Source organism: Gavialis gangeticus, unplaced genomic scaffold (assembly GCF_001723915.1).
Source record: "Gavialis gangeticus isolate Ggan-Ray unplaced genomic scaffold, GavGan_comp1, whole genome shotgun sequence".
Taxonomy (NCBI): domain Eukaryota; kingdom Metazoa; phylum Chordata; order Crocodylia; family Gavialidae; genus Gavialis; species Gavialis gangeticus.
In genome coordinates this window covers 80,160,036-80,177,656 of record NW_017728993.1, presented here as the reverse complement: position 1 = coordinate 80,177,656, position 17,621 = coordinate 80,160,036, and the positions used below count along the sequence as shown (strand labels likewise).

The 17,621-nt window shown below is 38.8% G+C and overlaps 1 protein-coding gene across 1 annotated transcript in view; it reads right to left on the bottom strand.

The window, feature by feature from the left end:
• Positions 1-639: 639 nt before the first annotated feature.
• Positions 640-17,621, bottom strand: part of NR5A2 (nuclear receptor subfamily 5 group A member 2) — a 119,219-nt gene continuing 102,237 nt past the window's right edge. Inside the window, exon 7 of the mRNA XM_019502053.1 lies at positions 640-3,841. Coding sequence (XP_019357598.1) covers positions 3,594-3,841 — 248 coding nt within the window. The 3' untranslated portion in view covers positions 640-3,593. The remainder of the gene's footprint in view (positions 3,842-17,621) is intronic.

Below are 17,621 nucleotides of genomic sequence, written 5' to 3'. Positions count from 1 at the left end.
AGATAACTTTCAAAATTAAATTGCTATTAGAAAACTGTGTGCTGTTTAAGAGTAATCATAAACATATTTCTCTATAAACTATTGTGCAACTGTGTGATTAGAGAGTGCAGTCTGTCTAGCCATGTGTATTGCACCTAGTCTGCTGAAGTCGCCAAACTTCCTCACCTTCCTAGCTACAAATCAGTTTTGACCTGACCAAGAGCTGTGGGATACAGAAGCATTCAAGATGTGTGTGCCCCAGAGAAAATAGTTTGTGCACTGTGAACAGCTTAAACAATTATCATTTGATGACAGCTTCAAATAAATAATAAATTGGAACTGTATAAAGTAAAAACATACAAAATAAGAAATACACAGAAAAATAAAAACACTCCCCCCCCCTATTATTCTTTCTTCTGCCATTATTTTAAGCCACTGGGAGCTATTGTTTGGCCACCCATGTTCTGTACTGTGCTCATTGTCCTACCTGGGATCCTAAAGGTAGGGTTGTACACATCTAAATTTACATTCCTGTCTCTACTAGATTTTTTTTGGTGATCTCATTTTCTGTGTTTTCTACTGCTGCCTCCTTTAGTAATGTTTTCTGCTTCAGGATGTTTCTAATGCAGTGAAATTATCATAAAAAGAAGTTTAAAATAATCAGGATGGGCATATCAATATTTATTGAAATACTGAAAAAAAAAAATCCATTGGTGATGAGAAGCTCCTGGAAAGAACTGACATGACAATATGTATTTCACTGATACAGTAAGAGAACTTCAACTTCAACAAGTAACTAACTGCACATTTTAAAAGTTGCATGGATTCAAATCCAAGGCAGCTGCAGAACATCTGTAATACAAATATTCAAACATTACAGATTGTCTGTTTACAAACACAGAACTATAATAAACCAGCCAAAACTAAAACCTTTGTAATTAAGTCTGCATTTACTAATATGTCCTGTAATCAATAAGGCAGTCATCAGGAAATGTCTAGTTACAAAGTGGTTAACAATTAACCTTCAAGAGCATTTTGTTTGCAAATTTTGGGCAATCTGGAGGGATTCTTGGAACCACAGATTCTGGCTAATATACTCTATCTTGAAACTCTTTCTGTTAAATTATATGCAAAATTTTGCTTTTCTTTTACATCCTTATATTAGTAATCTTGTCCTTTATATTGATTATAGTGCTTTGTATAGAGTTAGCAACACATTTTTATTTATATTTTTAAAATTTTTAATATTCAGTGAGGTTCACCATCATGTTTCAATAAAACCTGTGAATGTACAGAATGCAAAACTTGAAATGTAGAGAAAAAATCACTATACCTATGTTGTACACATGTGACTACAGAACTTCACAACCACCTTCAAATGCCACTTGCATCTTTTTTATTTTTGCTGTTTTTTTCAAGTGATGTGTCCTTTCCTATTGAGTGCATACGGTATTTGGATGAACTACTTTCAGATTACATTTGGTCAGTATGACAGAGTGAGCAGTGTTCTGTGATGTGAGCCAGAAATCTAGGTTTGTACCCTACACATGGACAGACCAGTAGAACTGATTAATACAGATGATTAAAATGATCTGTTTTGTACTATTACATATGGAATAACTGATGTCTTTGGTATAAAATGTACAATGCTTGGAAAAGAATTGAAGATAAGAATGCACCTTTTTAAATTCGCATGAAACAGAAGAAGCTACAACTCACATAATTTACAATAGATTTAAATAAACTACATTTAGGATTATGAAGATTTACAGACATTTAATCAAGTGAATGATTTTAATTTGTCAAGACCCTTGTATGTTCCCTGAACTATGTTCCACTAACTTGAAGACATGCTACAGTAAACACATATATTTGGCTTCTTTATTCTGGCTATATTTTATATAAAGATGAAACTAAAGAACAATAAATTAGCATCATAATTGTCTACAGTGAAAACTATGATATACAATATAAATAAACTATTCAAAAGCCAGCAATCTTCATGAAAAAAATTAAGGGATTAAGAGTTTATACAGTTTCTACAAGTGATTGTGCAGCTAATAATCTCAAAAAATTAAAGTTGAAATGAAATTCCCCTTTTGATTTTAGTGTCTCACGACATACAGTAATTAAATACTGGTAAAGTAATTACCAATCTGAAAGCAACATTAAGGAAATCACTGCTTTGCAATTTTATCACAGTTTTCCCCCACAGGACCTAAAGAATGTAAACACTATGTTTTTTTTTAAATGTAAAGTATTAACACTTTATTTAAACATATGTTGATCCACACCTGCACAGTTACCTTTTAAGATAATGAGATAAGGCAAGACTTTCATAACTGTGGCACTACATGTTATAATACTGATATCTTCATTTGAATAGAGATGTACTTATTTGTCCTTCTCCAATATTTGTTCTGCAGCAGACTTTGGTCTACATAGACATGGCAGTATCACTCTTCTTTCCTCATGTAAAGGATTTTAATTACCTAACTTTTATTTTTTTTTAAGTTGTGTTAACTTGAGGACCTGTCTCTCAAATTTACTTTCTTTATTTTCTTGGTAATTATAAAGATAATTTCTTAATGAGCTGCTTGTTTTTGTCAGCTAATATATTGTTACGCTTCTTTTTTGCATAGCTAAATACACTTCAGTTGTTGGCTTACATTATTTAGAAATGTCATAATTTGAAGTCCCAGAAAAGATTGTTTTTAAAGAAGCTATCTTCAAACATGATGGCTAAAAGACTGATTATCTTCAACAAGCTTACTTGCTAGAAAATCTAAGAAATTCCTATGCCAGAACCATGTTTTAGCTACTGCACTAGAAACATGATTGAACTGGCTAATTTGCTTTGGAGCTGCTATTTTTGATGTTTTGTAGCCATCCCATATAATAGTAGCAGAAGAGGGATACTGCCTGATTTAACAACATGAACACATGACAAAACAAACCTCAGAACATATTAAGAATGTCAAGCTAACTTATTAACAGACTTCATATTAGCTATTTGCAGGCCTGAGACACACACATTCAAAACCAGGCTTTTATGATTTGGTGGAGCTACTATAGTGTGTGGCCTACTCCAGATCTTTATTACAGATTGTTGAATAGATGCCACTTCATTTATCACAGAAGAAGTAGGCATTGGGTCCTTGGAAGGATGAAAGATGTTGGAGATGCTGTCTTGCATCCTTTAGAATTCTTTTAGAAGTCCTGCTATACAATGAAGGAATTCAGTGCACTCAAATTCCCCACTATATTAGCTTAATAACACAGATCAGTTTGTTCCTAAATATCTTCATATTGGTGATCAGGAAAGTTAAATATACAAGACTTGTTCTGTCCTTTTTCATGTTGACATTGGTGATAGTATCCACTTATAAGCTCATTTCACTCTGGTACAAAGTCCTATACAGATTCCTTTGGGGATATGTAGCATTTGATTCACAGTTTGCAATACAAATACCCTGATACATCACTTATTTACTATTAAGTATTTGATTATTATACCATTTTGCAAAGTCTTAAAACCAAGTTTTTAATTAGCATTGCTTGGAGCAGTTCAGAGTATTTTTTTTCTTGAAAGCAGAAGCTCTAATGGGTATAATTTATGCTCTCTTTGCATGCAGCATTTCAATGAGGAGGTTATTACATGGCACATCCCCATTCAGGTGTTTGTAGTAGAGGTATTCTTCAGCCTGCATACTGATGGCACGGATTTCTGGTAGCCGCAGGAGAAGCTGCCCAAATTTGTCTGTTTGCTGTGGGTAGTTGCACATTGTATAGTCCAGCAAAGCAGCATTCACTTGTTCCTGAACCCCTTCCACCAGCTGGAAGTTCTCAAGATTTTTGACATCTAGATTAAAAAAAAAAAAAATTAAATGCATTTTAATTCTTATTTACCAACTCAGTGTTTCACTTAATGGACGCATTTTTCTCCTGACAAAAGCATACTTTCTATGCTGTTGAATATTCAGCAAACCCTTTTGCCCTGGTTTCCTGGGAAAATGATTGCAAAAGCGCTTTAGCAGTGTGTCTGAAATTCTTCATATACCTCAAATCAATTAGGCTCCAATGGAGTTAGAGCAAGGTCAACCCTCTTCATATCTCACAAAAGGAAAGGTTGAAGATCCCTAAAGTAGAGGACCATAATGTACTGCCAGAAAATGAGCCCCCAGAGGCAGACCTATCTTTAACCTAGTATATTACACAATTCATATAATTCTGTATTAATTTTTCTGACCCAAGGTGAAATCTGTGTCCAGGGTATGATGTAGTTAATTCTAATAAAAAGTGACAGGGTTCTTGTTTCTGTTTGACATTTTCTAAATGATTTTGAAAGCCTTTGACTTGTCTAGTCTATGCTAATGAACCATCTGGTACACTCCAGTGACTGCAAAAATAATCTTCCCTACTAGAAATTCTCTAAAATATATATTTCAGTGACTAATGATCTTTATAAAATGAAACCCTTGTCCTTTGGGCAGAATAAAAGATAAGGATGGTGGCCTTTAACCTGAATATGGCTTTTGAATTCTGAGACATTGGTTTTCTTTGCTGCTGGACAACTGTGCCATTCATATTGGTAAGGTGGACACTGGCAGTTTGTTCACTGTAACTGTATTTGATTATTTACGTCGATTCTATAGCATTAAAGAGCTCTCTAGAAATACATAAGTAGATGATAAATGATGATGTATTAAAATTTTTAAAAACTATTTTACTTCCATAAAATGTATTTTCGTGGCATCTTTCTTTGATATATCTGAAGCTTGTTCAGTCTTAAATATGTAATCCTTACCTTTACCAGTAACAAAAGTGTGAATTAGAGTTCTGTCTAGTGCAAAAGTTCAAACTGGTAAAGGTACAATTGCACAGAGAACCCATTTTGCTTGATATTTGTTCGTGTAACGTCAATATAAATGAATGATAGCACAAAACAAAAAAGTGTTAATTAAGATTAAATTAAGGGTGGATGATCACCTATAGTTTCTTCAGCACAGTATGCAGGGAATTTGGTGAATTCCCACCTGTGGAATATCTGGATCACATTGTTGGAAGGAGGAGAATGGAATTTTCCACTCTGAAGAATGGGAATGAGTATGCCTCTTGCTAACTTATCCATAGTCTTAGATACATATGGAAATTGGGCCATCTGCCAGTGACCAGCCCTGGTTGCACCTGTTCCTGAAAGTGCTTTTGATAGAGCAAATCTGCATTTCTGCAACCAGCCGTAATCAATCTTGCCATATGCAGGACAACTATGGAAATAGTTGAAGAAGAACAGAATTCTGCCCATCCAGTTGGGCAAAAGGGTCTGAAGCACTCTTAAGTTTCTTCAGACTCCTAAGTCTGCAGCAGACTTAGGCCTAATGTAATATTCATAACTACGTCTTTGATATATTTTGTCCTGTAGGCAATTCTGCTGTGCATGCCTGTTTCATCCTTTCTCTGCCTGAATTTAGGAGTAGCCTATACTTCTGCATTGAATTCCTTAAGTCCTCAAACTGGCCTTGGGGAAACCACCTGGCTCTTTTTCTGTGCCAAAGGCCTGAGACACCAGGAGCATAGCCCCCTCTTGAATTGCTGGTTGGCCTTAAAGCCACTGGCCAATATATAAGGTTGTGTCAGATAACCAAAGTGAAGCCTTTGAACTTTGTTTTACTCAGAGATAGAAGCTCAAGAAACTAGACTTCAAAGCTAGCTTCCCCAGTTAGCAAACCCTTCCATTATACAAAGTTTTCTGGTATCTTCAGATAACCAGGTCTTCATTGTTGGTTTAAACATATTTCTGGGAGGTTGTAAAGAAAGTGAATGGTATGAAGTATCAGAGTTGTTTAAAATGGGTTACTTTCCAGTGAGAAATACAGCCCTTAAATCACTGTTGTGATGTAAAGCCTTCCCAGACAAAAGAAAGAAAACTTTAAATATATATTAGTATGGAGTGGGCACATCTATACATGCAATTAATTTATAGCAATAAACTCGAGCACATGTGATGCTGGAGTTCATTGCTTCTGGGTGCACCATTTGAACATGTGCCTGGAACTACAGCACATTGAGCTGGATCGGAGCATTCATGGGCTGGCAGGGCCCTGGAGAGTCAACCTGCCAGCCTGGGGCTTCTCCAATCCTATTCAATATGCTGCGGAGGGGCTGGCTGGGGCACAAGGGTGCTCTGGAACAGGGCTAGCTGGCAGGCAGGCAGGGTCAGTGCCTACACGTGTGCTGCTGCACACAAAAAAACTCTGCAACACCATATGATTTATATTTACAAATACTAACCTGCTGCAAAGTTTATTAGCTTCCTGCAGCCTAATAGGGCTGCAGATGCCGAGACATCTATTGTGGAGCAAAATAGACAACTCCACAGTAAACATCCCGTGTAGACATGCCCACTGTGGAGAATTTTACTATGAATTAAACAGCAAGATATTTGAAAACCTTTTACAAAATTCGTTTAAAAGAGTGGCTGGTTTGAGATGCTATGGATCTGATCCAAAACCCACTGAAGTTAGTATCGACTTCAGTGGGTTTTTGATCAGGCTGAGATTTTAAGTTAAATTAATGTAATATCTTGAAATAAAAGATTAATTCTAACTTTTGCTCTGTGTTTCTAGACACTACTACATACAGTTTCAAGGGGAGCATCACAAAAACTTCGTATTTCCTCACAGAGCCTAGGAAAAACCAATATCTCACAATATATATTTTGTATGTTTATTTAAAGATATGGAGGCAAACTGTGTGCTCTACAGAGACATATTCTGCCCTCAGATGTGCCTTTATTATATTTAAATCAGCTAGGCCACATTTTCCTCACTCCCTTCCCTCTCCTTTCCCTCCCTTCCCCCACGTTATACTTGTGTATGATGTTCATTACAACTGTGGAACTGTGCAAGTTCAGCCGTTTGATCTGCTTCCAGGGCGGGTGCCTAGGTGTGAGATGAAATCTCTCCCTTGGTGATCTTATCTCAGTGAGCAGTCCTTTAAACACTCAAGACAGTGGCAAGCACTATAGTAATGCACATAAACAACAGCAATGAATGTTAAATGTTAAATGAATGTTACATTTCAATGCCAACTTTGTATCTGTGATGCCACATCATATCCAAGCTGTGGGCCTTGATGTACAATATATATATTTACACTGGTGTAATTTATATCACTTTTGTACAGCCAGTGTAGACTGTGCTGGGAACTGAATAAACAGACAACCAATAACCAAGGGTATCTATTGCAATAGATGATGTTACAGCTGGGAATGTAGGTAATAGCTTATCTGCATAAAGTGAACGGGTGCTCCAGCATTGCTATTTACACACGCTGCTTACGTCTGTGAAACTTACACTAGTGTAGTTTTACTTGTGATTTTTGCCTGGATTCAAGTAAGTTAGACTGGTGTATAATTATCTGTCACATGTTTGTTTCCTTTTATATTCATGTAACTGTGTGTGTCATCTGCCTAAGCCATGAGAATACGTTTCTTAATACTGGTCAAGATGGGTTCCTGATAACTGCAGTGAGGATCATATGTTTGCAAACAGACTTTCATATACAAAATGAATTGAAATACTGTGAATGTTGCTATTCTGAATCAAATTACTCATAGCTCCAAATTATTATGATTTGGACCATGATTCCCCAGTTCTCTTGTGTGCAGAATTCCCAGGTACTGCAATCAGAAGTGTGTGGATGGCCGGATTGCTGGATGAGTAGTCTTGAGTGAGGATATTCTTCATTCATAAAGTATTGGCAATATTTGTGGTCTTGGTGTGTGCCCCTCAGCAAAACTCCCTGGGCTCAGATACACAGATAATAAATTATGTAGCAAAGCAAATTCAGAAAAACTAGGCAGATAATTATAAGGCTTCAAGTTTTATTGGCAATGTATGATTTGGGCTATTTGGGATGCTGAATGCTCTCATTTGGTACAACATTTGCTTTTGTCTAAAATATGATATTACTTAAAGGTAGTTACAGTAACAATGCAAAGTTCTTTTTTAAGAAGCAGTCAAGGACATCAAAGGGCTTTGGCCAGAAGGCCATCTCTGCCAAGGATGAGTAATAGTGAAGGGGAAACACAAAATGCATTAGACATTATAATATATGGTAGGGCTAAAAATGTAGAGCTACAAAGTAATTTTAAACTATTCAATCTTACTAAGATTTGCAAGCTGAAGCAAAAGAGACTATGGCACTTGTATATTACTGATTCTTGATACTGATGCATTTGTGATAGTTATACATGTATTCAAGTTATATTCTATGATGATTATTTATTTATTTTATTCCAGATTTTAATTTTATCCTTTATTACTGTTTGTGGTTGTACCTCTGGGTAAAATAAACTGATTCAGTTATCAAAATAATTAATTTTTTTGATTAAAGACTGCATGAAAATAATTGCTTATGTAGATGAAACATCAGTAACTGCTGGTATAACTCCAGAGAAGTCAGTGGTATACACTGGGATGAAATCTACCTGGTACATATAATAATACAGTCTTTCATGCCTTTTATAATATTATTTAACTCCTTCTGCTTTTTGCACTTTACATGTCAATTTTTGTAGCTCTTAGTGATAAATTAAAGTACATGTGTTTAAGTTTAGTGTAAGAAATCTGCTTCCAAGTTTTAAAGATTTGTAAAATTAAATGAGCAGGAATAGCCCCCTTTTCACCCACACACCCTTTAAATTTTAGCAGCCAGAGAAAGCATTTTGTATTGCTACAGTAAGTACCAGTCTCTTATCTCTTCTACTTTATTCACTCAGGGACTAATTACCAACTTTTTACATGAAACAGCCTTACTGTGAGCTCACAGTGGGGCACACATCTTTTTCCATCCTTATTGGAGAGTAAACCCTTAGGTCTTCTGGAATATATTATATGATTTACAAGAACTAGCAATAGCTTTTCTGTCAAACATAGAATTTGTGTTCTCTATAGTTTACTTGTAAAAATGAAGCCAACAATTTATTATAGTAGTGCTGCTATCTGCTCTACAGTCAAAGTAAAGGTCTGTTACTATTCCCAGAAAACCCCCAATTTCCTGGAGTTTATAACATTGCTATAAAACTGTGCTCTAAGCTGAAAATTTCAATGCAAGATTCAGCGTGAAGAGAATGCTTTTGCATATCCTCCTAAAAATGGGTCTGGCCTTTAGAGGGGAAAAATCAGAAATATTTAGGTTTCAGAGAGATTTTCTCTCCCTCATATTCAAAACATGAAATACTGAAATTTGGCTCTGTATTAATCTATAGAGAGCTCTCATTGCTTTGGGAATTTTTAAAAGGAAAATGAAAGAGAATGAGAGATTTAACTTTGAAAAATCATAGCTGTTCAGGAGCTGTGTAAATACTTTTCAAAGAAAATTAATTTATTTTTATTGCATATTTGTTTTTAATAGTCCTATCAAGATCACATGAACAGATGAACAGGCTTATTTACAAAACTCCTCATTCCTCCTTTCTGGCCTTTTGACCAAAGCTTTTGACTATGGTATCAGTAGATATCACTACAAGAATTAAAACCATCACATGCTACTCTGAGACAGACCTGAGAATTAAACCTCTAAATTATTGGAAAAATTAATTCACCTTTAGAAAACCGAAACTTCCACCTTTCACAAAACATGCGGTAGCCTGATACTTAAGACAAAGAACCGTTTCTGACAGCACCTGAATCATACTAATATTCTGGATCTATTCTACTAAGGCTTTAAATCAGAAGTAGCACCAAAAATGGTTTTGGTTACCCTGGTGGATTGTCTTCTCTTAGCTAGGGGCAGAGGACAGACATTCATACTCTCAGGGCACGTCTACAAATTGCCCTAAGGCAATGTTGCTGTGGCGCCATCCTTTAGTACTTCGTTTTAGAAGTACTAAAGCATGGCACAGTACAGGTGGTTACTGCGCTGTGCATGCAGTGCATGGGTAGATTTTTCTGTTATGTCACTGTCGTGGTACATTATACCTGGGGAGTGTGCCAGTACAGAGATGTAGCAGGTGATTACACGAAAACACACGTGATCGCTACATCGCTGTAGTGTGTTGTACGGCAAAGTAGCGCATTGCTACGTAGCTGTAGGGCGATGTGTAGATGTGCCCACACTGACATATATACATTGTTTTATTCACCGCTGTCTATTAGCTTCTGTTGATCCATTTAAGAGACACTGTACTGAGATGGTTGTGGTCCTATTTTTTTGAGAAAAAGTGGGCTGAAGCTAAAACTCAGCAAGACAGAAGAGTTATTCCCTTTGCAGAACTGGCTAGCATCATATTGCCATTCATGCTAGACAGAGTCAGCCTGCAGACTGTCAAAATGGCCAGACCTCAGCCTCCTTGTAAACTCCTTGTTGATCCTAGACACACATATCATTATTACAATTTTCATCTATGAGGCTGGTTAGGGGACTGCACTCTTTTTTGAGGGAGAGGGACATAATCATGGTAACCTATGCTTCTTCAACCTTCAGGTACCATTCTTGCAAACCTCCCATACCTGATAATGAGAAGTAATGTTAAAAGTGGGAGAAAAATGGAGCAAATGGAGAGAGGAATTTTTTACTTTTTTTTCAGAAATGAATTTCTATGGAAACTGCTTGACTAGATCTAATGAATATACAAGCCTTGAATAATTACCAGTTTGTGCAGAATGCTTAGCATCCTACCTACAGTGGAACATTGGGAGATAAGAACTCATCACCTGTCTGGTCACTTCTCTAGCTATAAGCAGAGAGTTTTCACCAGTTAAGTTTTCAACTGGGGCTTTCTATGACACTGATCATTTATTCAATCACTACATCCCTCCTGCCTCCAAATGCTAATATTCTAAAAAAAATTTAAGATAATTTTTCAGAAGATTTCAAAGGCATAGGAATATGCATGTTTGAGATGAGAACCTGTAATAATTGGTTCCTTTTTTCAGATGTTCCAAAGGTTTCCATTGTTTCTTTGTCTCCTTTCTTTTAGCCTCTCAAACTCACAGGAAGCTGCACAATTTGAAATAAAGACTTTAACACTGACTCTCTCTAGAAAAAGTTTTCAGGACAAGAGTAAATGATTTATAAATTGCCAATATTTGAGAGTCTCCCACAATTCTCCTCTATTTACAGATGCAAAAGCTGTTTAGTATAACACAATTGCCTTCAAGATAGATGAATACTATTTTATGTCTGAGCTCGTATAGTGGAGCAAAAACCTGTCAATATAGACTGTTCCGTAGCAGCAAAACTCCCACTTAATTCAACTGAAACAGGATCAGGCCCAATAGCATTTGCCTGACATTTGTGGGAAATTATTATTACATGGGGCATACCATATTTTAATAATTTAAAAAGTGTTTCACAAGCTTACCAGATGATGCTATAGAAAAAAATGTTAAAAAGATAACTGGGAACCAGCCTTCTTTCGAAGTACAAATCTGAGTGCAGTGCTTAGAATGATTTCCTGATCTCTAGAATATGGCTAGAGACTGCTATATCTCTAGATCAGTGGTTCTCAACCTTTTTGGACTCAAGGCACTCTTCACTGGACGCAAGACACCCTTCATTGGACTCCGTAACTTTTGTGAGTTGAGTGGCACCCAATTAAAAAAACCGAATTAATATATTACAGTGCAGAAAGTATGGGCAATGGGGGTGGGGATTCATCCAGGCAGAAGCAAGCCTGAGCCTTCTGCTCATTTGCTTAATTTATCTGTCTATCTCTTCATACTTTATAGCACCCTTCAAAGAGTCTGGTGACACCCCCAGCACCCCGCCACCCTGGTTGAGATCACTGCTCCAGGTATAGCTACAGACTGCTATTTTTACGACCCAACATAGCAGTATATTTTCAATCTTGGACTGTTTGGACCACAAGGTAATGTTCGTGTTCTGCTGAATTTAGAATTAAGTGATAGATATGTTATTTTGGAATGCTTGATTAAACTTTTCTACTGTGACGCCTCAGTGCTTTTCATTCATGCATAAATAACAGGTTAGACAATGGTACACATTTTTTTCAATCCAGTATTCAATCCAGTTCGTTAGGTTGGGGATTTTGGGATTATATATCCAACCCACATTTCAGTCCTTCCATCAGAGATGGATCTTCCACTTCTTTCATATGTATGGAGCAGATCTATTGAGTAAGAATGCATTATTTTACAGCTTTTTTTACAAGGGAAGATGCTTGAAAGTAAGTAAATAATTATTATGAAATGTAAATAAAATGTGTTTTCATTTGAGTTGTGAGTTGGTTTGAAACAAATGGAATATCCATCTATAACAGACTGAAATGTGGCTTAATAAACATTTATATATTCAAGTCCTAGTTGGTTACTTTTATTATTAAAATACCAGCTTTTCACTTCCATTAGATTTGCAGAGAAAATGGAGCTGAAGGAAGTAAGCTGGATTCTTGTGCAATTTCAGAATTATTTTCTAAATTCCTATTGCTTTTTCTTGTGCCACCTTATTAAATATGAGGGGAGCTAATTTACCTATAGAACAGGGGTGTCGGGCTCATGGTCTGTGGGCAGGATCTGGGCTGCACAATTGCTCCATCCAGCCTGTCAGTTTACCAGTTGGACACTGGAAGTTGGGAGCATATGTTGGCAGAGGCAGCAGAACATGTGGTGGCAGTGATGGCAGCAGTGGCGTAGCACACAGTGGTAGTTATGGAGCATGTGGTGGTAGCGACGGTGGTGGCAACAGAGCACATGGTGGCGGTGGTGGCAGCAGCAGAGCATGCAGTGGCAGCTCCAGCACCCATCACGTCCCCCTATGGCGAACCCAGATCTGGAGCTGCCAGTGTGGTACAGGGAATGACGCAGTTCCAGCTCCAGGTGCAGCACAGGGCGTGCACCAGGGGCTGGAGGCACCACTGCATGGTTGTTGCTACCATCACATGCTCCATTGCTGCTACTGCCATGTAAACTGCTGCCTTTGCTGCCAAGTTCTCCACTGCTGCTGTGACTATTTTGCTGTGGCCTGGGCTGGTTCTAGTCTGAAAGAACCCTGTGATATGAACTTGGCCCAGGGCAAAGGGTGAGTTTGACACCCCTATTCTGGAATAAATATGACTACAGGAAATATTTAGTTATTACTTACATAATTATTACTAGAGGCTATACTTTCTATTACAGCCTGACCTCCATGTCCCAGGTTGGTTTTACAGGGCTGGCAGTAGAAAGGAAAACAAAAATACACCAGAAATGTACTTTTAGAACTTTTAAATGGAGCACCTTTGCATTGAAATAATTGAAATACAATAAAAATAGACCTTCATAAAGGGCATATTCACTAATCCTTTTTTAAAAGTAGAGCCATGCCTAGGTTCCAAGCCAAAGCAAGCTGAAGTAAATGGAAAGTCAGCCACTGATATTAACAGTCTGTATTTAAGTATGAATAAATTAAGTCCATTTACCATCTATAGTAAAAAGTTACAGGAAACTACAATAGTATGGCTAGAGTTGTATACAAACTTATTTTGTAGCCAAGTAAAGTGCTTTGGGCCATATTATGGGAGTACATATCCCAGGTGTACTGGGAGGTGAGTATCCAGGTGAGTACCCTAACCACTAGGTACCAGAGTTATGCTCCATCTTGTTTTCTAGAACAGGGGTTTTCAACATTTTTTAACAAGGGTACTCCTGCCTCAAAGTAGCAGTTCATGTACCCCTTTATATATATATATTTTTGTTTTTAAGGGGTGGGAAGGAAGCAGATCAAGGCCCCCACAGTGAGGGAAGGAGTGAGGCTGGGGATGGAGTTGAGGCTGGGGCAGGGCCTGCACAGCTAGGGTGGAGTGTGGGACGGAGCTGACAGAGCAACTTGTGTGGGGGTATGGGGAGGGGGAGTGGCTCCCGCTGCCGCATGCACCCTGGTGGAGGCCCAGGGAGCACATGCCCCCCAGTTCTGTGGGTGGGGAAGAGGCAGCTGCTGCTGCAGGCTGGACTGTGCACCGCAATGCCGCTGCCTAAGAGCTGCATGCCTGCTGCCACCAGACAGACAGACAGACAGACGCACAGACACCCCCCCCCGCAGCATGTAAGAGTGTGTGTGTGTGTGTGTGTGTGTGTGTGTGTGTGTGTCTGCATATGTGTATGTTTCTGTCCCCTGCCCGTCCAGTGGCAGCAGGCACATGGCATCATGTGGCTTTTGGGGAAGCTGGGGAAGGGGTGGGGGAGAGGGAAAGGGGTGGGGCTGGCCAGATTCAGACCCCCACAGTAAATGGAGGAGTAGGGCAGGGGCAGGAGTGAATGAGGCCTGGGCTGGGCCATGGGACAGTTGGAACCTGACGGTGCATCCAGCGGCATAGGGCATTGGGGGGGCTCCTACCATTGCATGCACCATGGGGGAGCTAAGGGGGGGCATGTGTCCCCCGATCTGTGCATGGGTCAAGGGCAGGCTGGGCTCTGCTCTGTCTCTGCGCCTCACTGCTGCAGCTTTGAGAGTGACTTGAAGCCAGGTGCGCCAGGTGCATCTTGCTGCTGGGCAGCTCACGGCTGGGCTGCTGTTCGCCCAACAACAGGACACACCTGGCCATTGCGCTGCTCTCGAAGCAAGCAGTGGCAGTGAGGTGCAGAGGGTCTAAATTGCAGGGGGTGGGGTGTTTCTGTGCCTACTTCCAGGAGCAGGGTGTGTGGGGGGGTGAGGACAGAGACACTCATGTGCAGGCCGCATAGGTGCCACCCGGCTGACTGGGCATGTGGGACAGTCTCGCATATGGTGGCCACTACTGCCACCTACCACCCCATGCCGCTGCTGCTGCCGCCGCCCACTGCCCTGTGCCACCACTGCCACTGCTGTGCCTCACTTTCCCATGGTTGGTTGTGTGGAGCCACACATGTAACCAACTGTGGGAAAGTGGCGCGGGGCTGCAGTGGTGGTGGCGGCTGCTGCATGCACCCTCCCCTTTCCCCCATCTGTATTGTGGTAGGCGGATCCTGTGTGGCCACAAAGGGGTGCAGCTGACCTCGCCCCCCACCTCCTGGGCCTGCTCCTGGGAGCGGGCACAGAAACACACTCTCCCCCACCATTCAGACCCTCTGTTTTGAGAGCAGCAGTGCCCATCCCCTTTCCCCAGGTAAGAGGCAAAGTGTAGGAATGTGGTGGGGGAGATGCTGCTGCTGCACCCCAGGTGTGTTCCATCCTTGCCTGCTGCACATTCCCCCATGACCTTTCTAAGTACCCCTAGGGGTATGCGAACCCCCAGTTGACAACCCCTGTACTAGAACATACTGGAACATGTGTGCAGCAGGGAGTCTGACAGAACACGGATTAGAACCCATTTTACTATCCACTGTATTAATAATATTAATTATTATTATTAAGATTGCATTAATATAAATATTAATATTGTAAAGATGAATATAGTATTAATGCTATATTAATATAATATATTACTATTATAATATTAATATATAATTAATTGTTATTAATATTGGAAAGCAGTATCTATCTTTCCTGGAAATATTTAGCTTAGCAAATAGAACAAATGTTTGTTTGTTAAGCAAAATAATGCTTTAATTTGCCTAATAACCAGTGGTATAACTAGGGTGGGGGCAACAAGGGCAACCATCTTGTGCACCAACAGGAGTGGGAAGGGGAAAAAAGGGGTTTTTGCTGCAGCTGCGTGATTGTGATTGCTGCCTCTGTTTATGGTAGCTGCCCTGGTAGCCCAGTTACATTCCTATGCTGCACCCAATAGCTGTCACTGCAGTAGCAAGCTGCCAAATATTTCTGTGTTTACAGATCTGTCCTGACCTCTTCAGCTTGTAACCACAAGCAGGTATTTTAGAAGAAAAGGATCATGTGGGAAAAAAAATGGTATTTTTAATGAAAAGCTAACAAAGTAAGAACAGGTGGCACTTTTCTAAGCTCAAATTGCACCTGTAACTCATCCTTGAAGTATAATTTGTAAAATTCTTCCCTCACATCCTCAGTGATCTAGAGTTGTTGACTGAAATAGCGGTTGTTCCAGGGAAGTGATCTGTCAACATGTAATGTCTGTAATATGTAGATTATGAATAATTTAAATAAGTGTAATTATTTATTAAATTCCTAGAGATGTGGACATCTCTTAAAAGAGCTGATGTTATAAACTGAGGTAAATAAGATGTTACAAAGTATTTTGCTAGTGATGAAACAAACTCTAATAAAATGTGGAGAGGAGGAAGAAATACACAATAGGTGACTGGGAAGATATTGAATATTTGGAACAGAGAAAGAGGAGAAGGAAGGGAAGTTGTAATATTAACTGCTTCTCCGATACTAATTATATACTGATTAAAATCAGAATAATGGACCAGGTAAATTGCAGACATAGTTTCACTCAAAGTCAATGGAATGACTCCAGAGATGAATATGACCTAATAAGAAACAATACAAATATTTTCTGAGAAAATAGCCTATAGACATTTCTGAAACCCTCTTGAGTACCAGGCTGTATCCTTTTATAAAGCCCATCTGTCTCTACAGAATATCAAAAATGCATGATCATAAAAAGCAGTGTTCCTGAGGGGAAAATCTCTCTATGCTAACCTTGTAAGTCAGTTTACAAAACATTTTAAGTCCTAAGTTTGCATTTGATTTTCATTCAGGAACTTTTGTAGTTTTTGCAAAGTTTTCTTATTCTATTAGAATAAGATATGAGGTTCAGTTTGTTCAGGTGGCAAGTCCAGACTATGAATAAACCAGCGTTATCATATGAAAGAGAATTAAACAGGCAGATCCAAGTGGGGATATATTAAGCTAAATTTAAGCTCCAGTTGTTGAATTTAGCCTATACTAGATGTCTGGTTTGCCTCAGGATAAATTCAGCTTTCCAGCTAATCGAATGAGGAAAACTGCCTCAGGTATGATAAAATTTACAAGAGAGCTCAGTCGAACAGTTCTTGTTATAAATACTAGCTTAAAGGCATTCTTTTGGTCTTTGGGATGAGGACTGTATTTGCATTTAATTATTATATGGAAAACTTTTATGAACTTTGTTAAAATATTAGATTAGCTGATTATATTATTACTGTGGTCTACAGATAAGAGCAGAACTGCAGTGCATACTACTTTTGTATTACTCTGTTGATTTTGTTTGGCTACACAACACTTTTTGGATTTGAAGAAACTGAGTCCTCACAAGAGCAGGAGATTCTACAATTAATTTTCTTTGAAAGGAGAAAATACTGTTTAGGCAAAGATGCTTTAGTTAATCTCAGAGATCCAATGTAGTGTCATGGTTTTCTGACAGCATAATAGACACTTATGTAGAATTTTAAGAATGGCTTTTTGTCTTAAATTGGGAAACAAGCTAGTATTCATAAGCCACTAATTAAGTTCTTTTTTCAATAGCATAATATGCAATTTAGGCTAAGTGCAGACATTTGGGGAGGTTAGTTCGCATTAAAAATAGCCACCTGATCTAAAGTAAGTCAGGATGGGTGGGGCTAGTGGAGGGTTGCCTGTGGCTGCAGTTCAGGGATTGTTCCTCTAAAAGACAGTTAAAAAATACATAGGGCCACACTTTCGAAGTGGCACACACAAATTTTGTGCAACAAAATCAGCATGCCCCACTGCATGCATAAAATCTTGTATTTGGGTGTTCAAACAGATGAGTCAACTATAAGCACACATCTGCAAGGGCACTT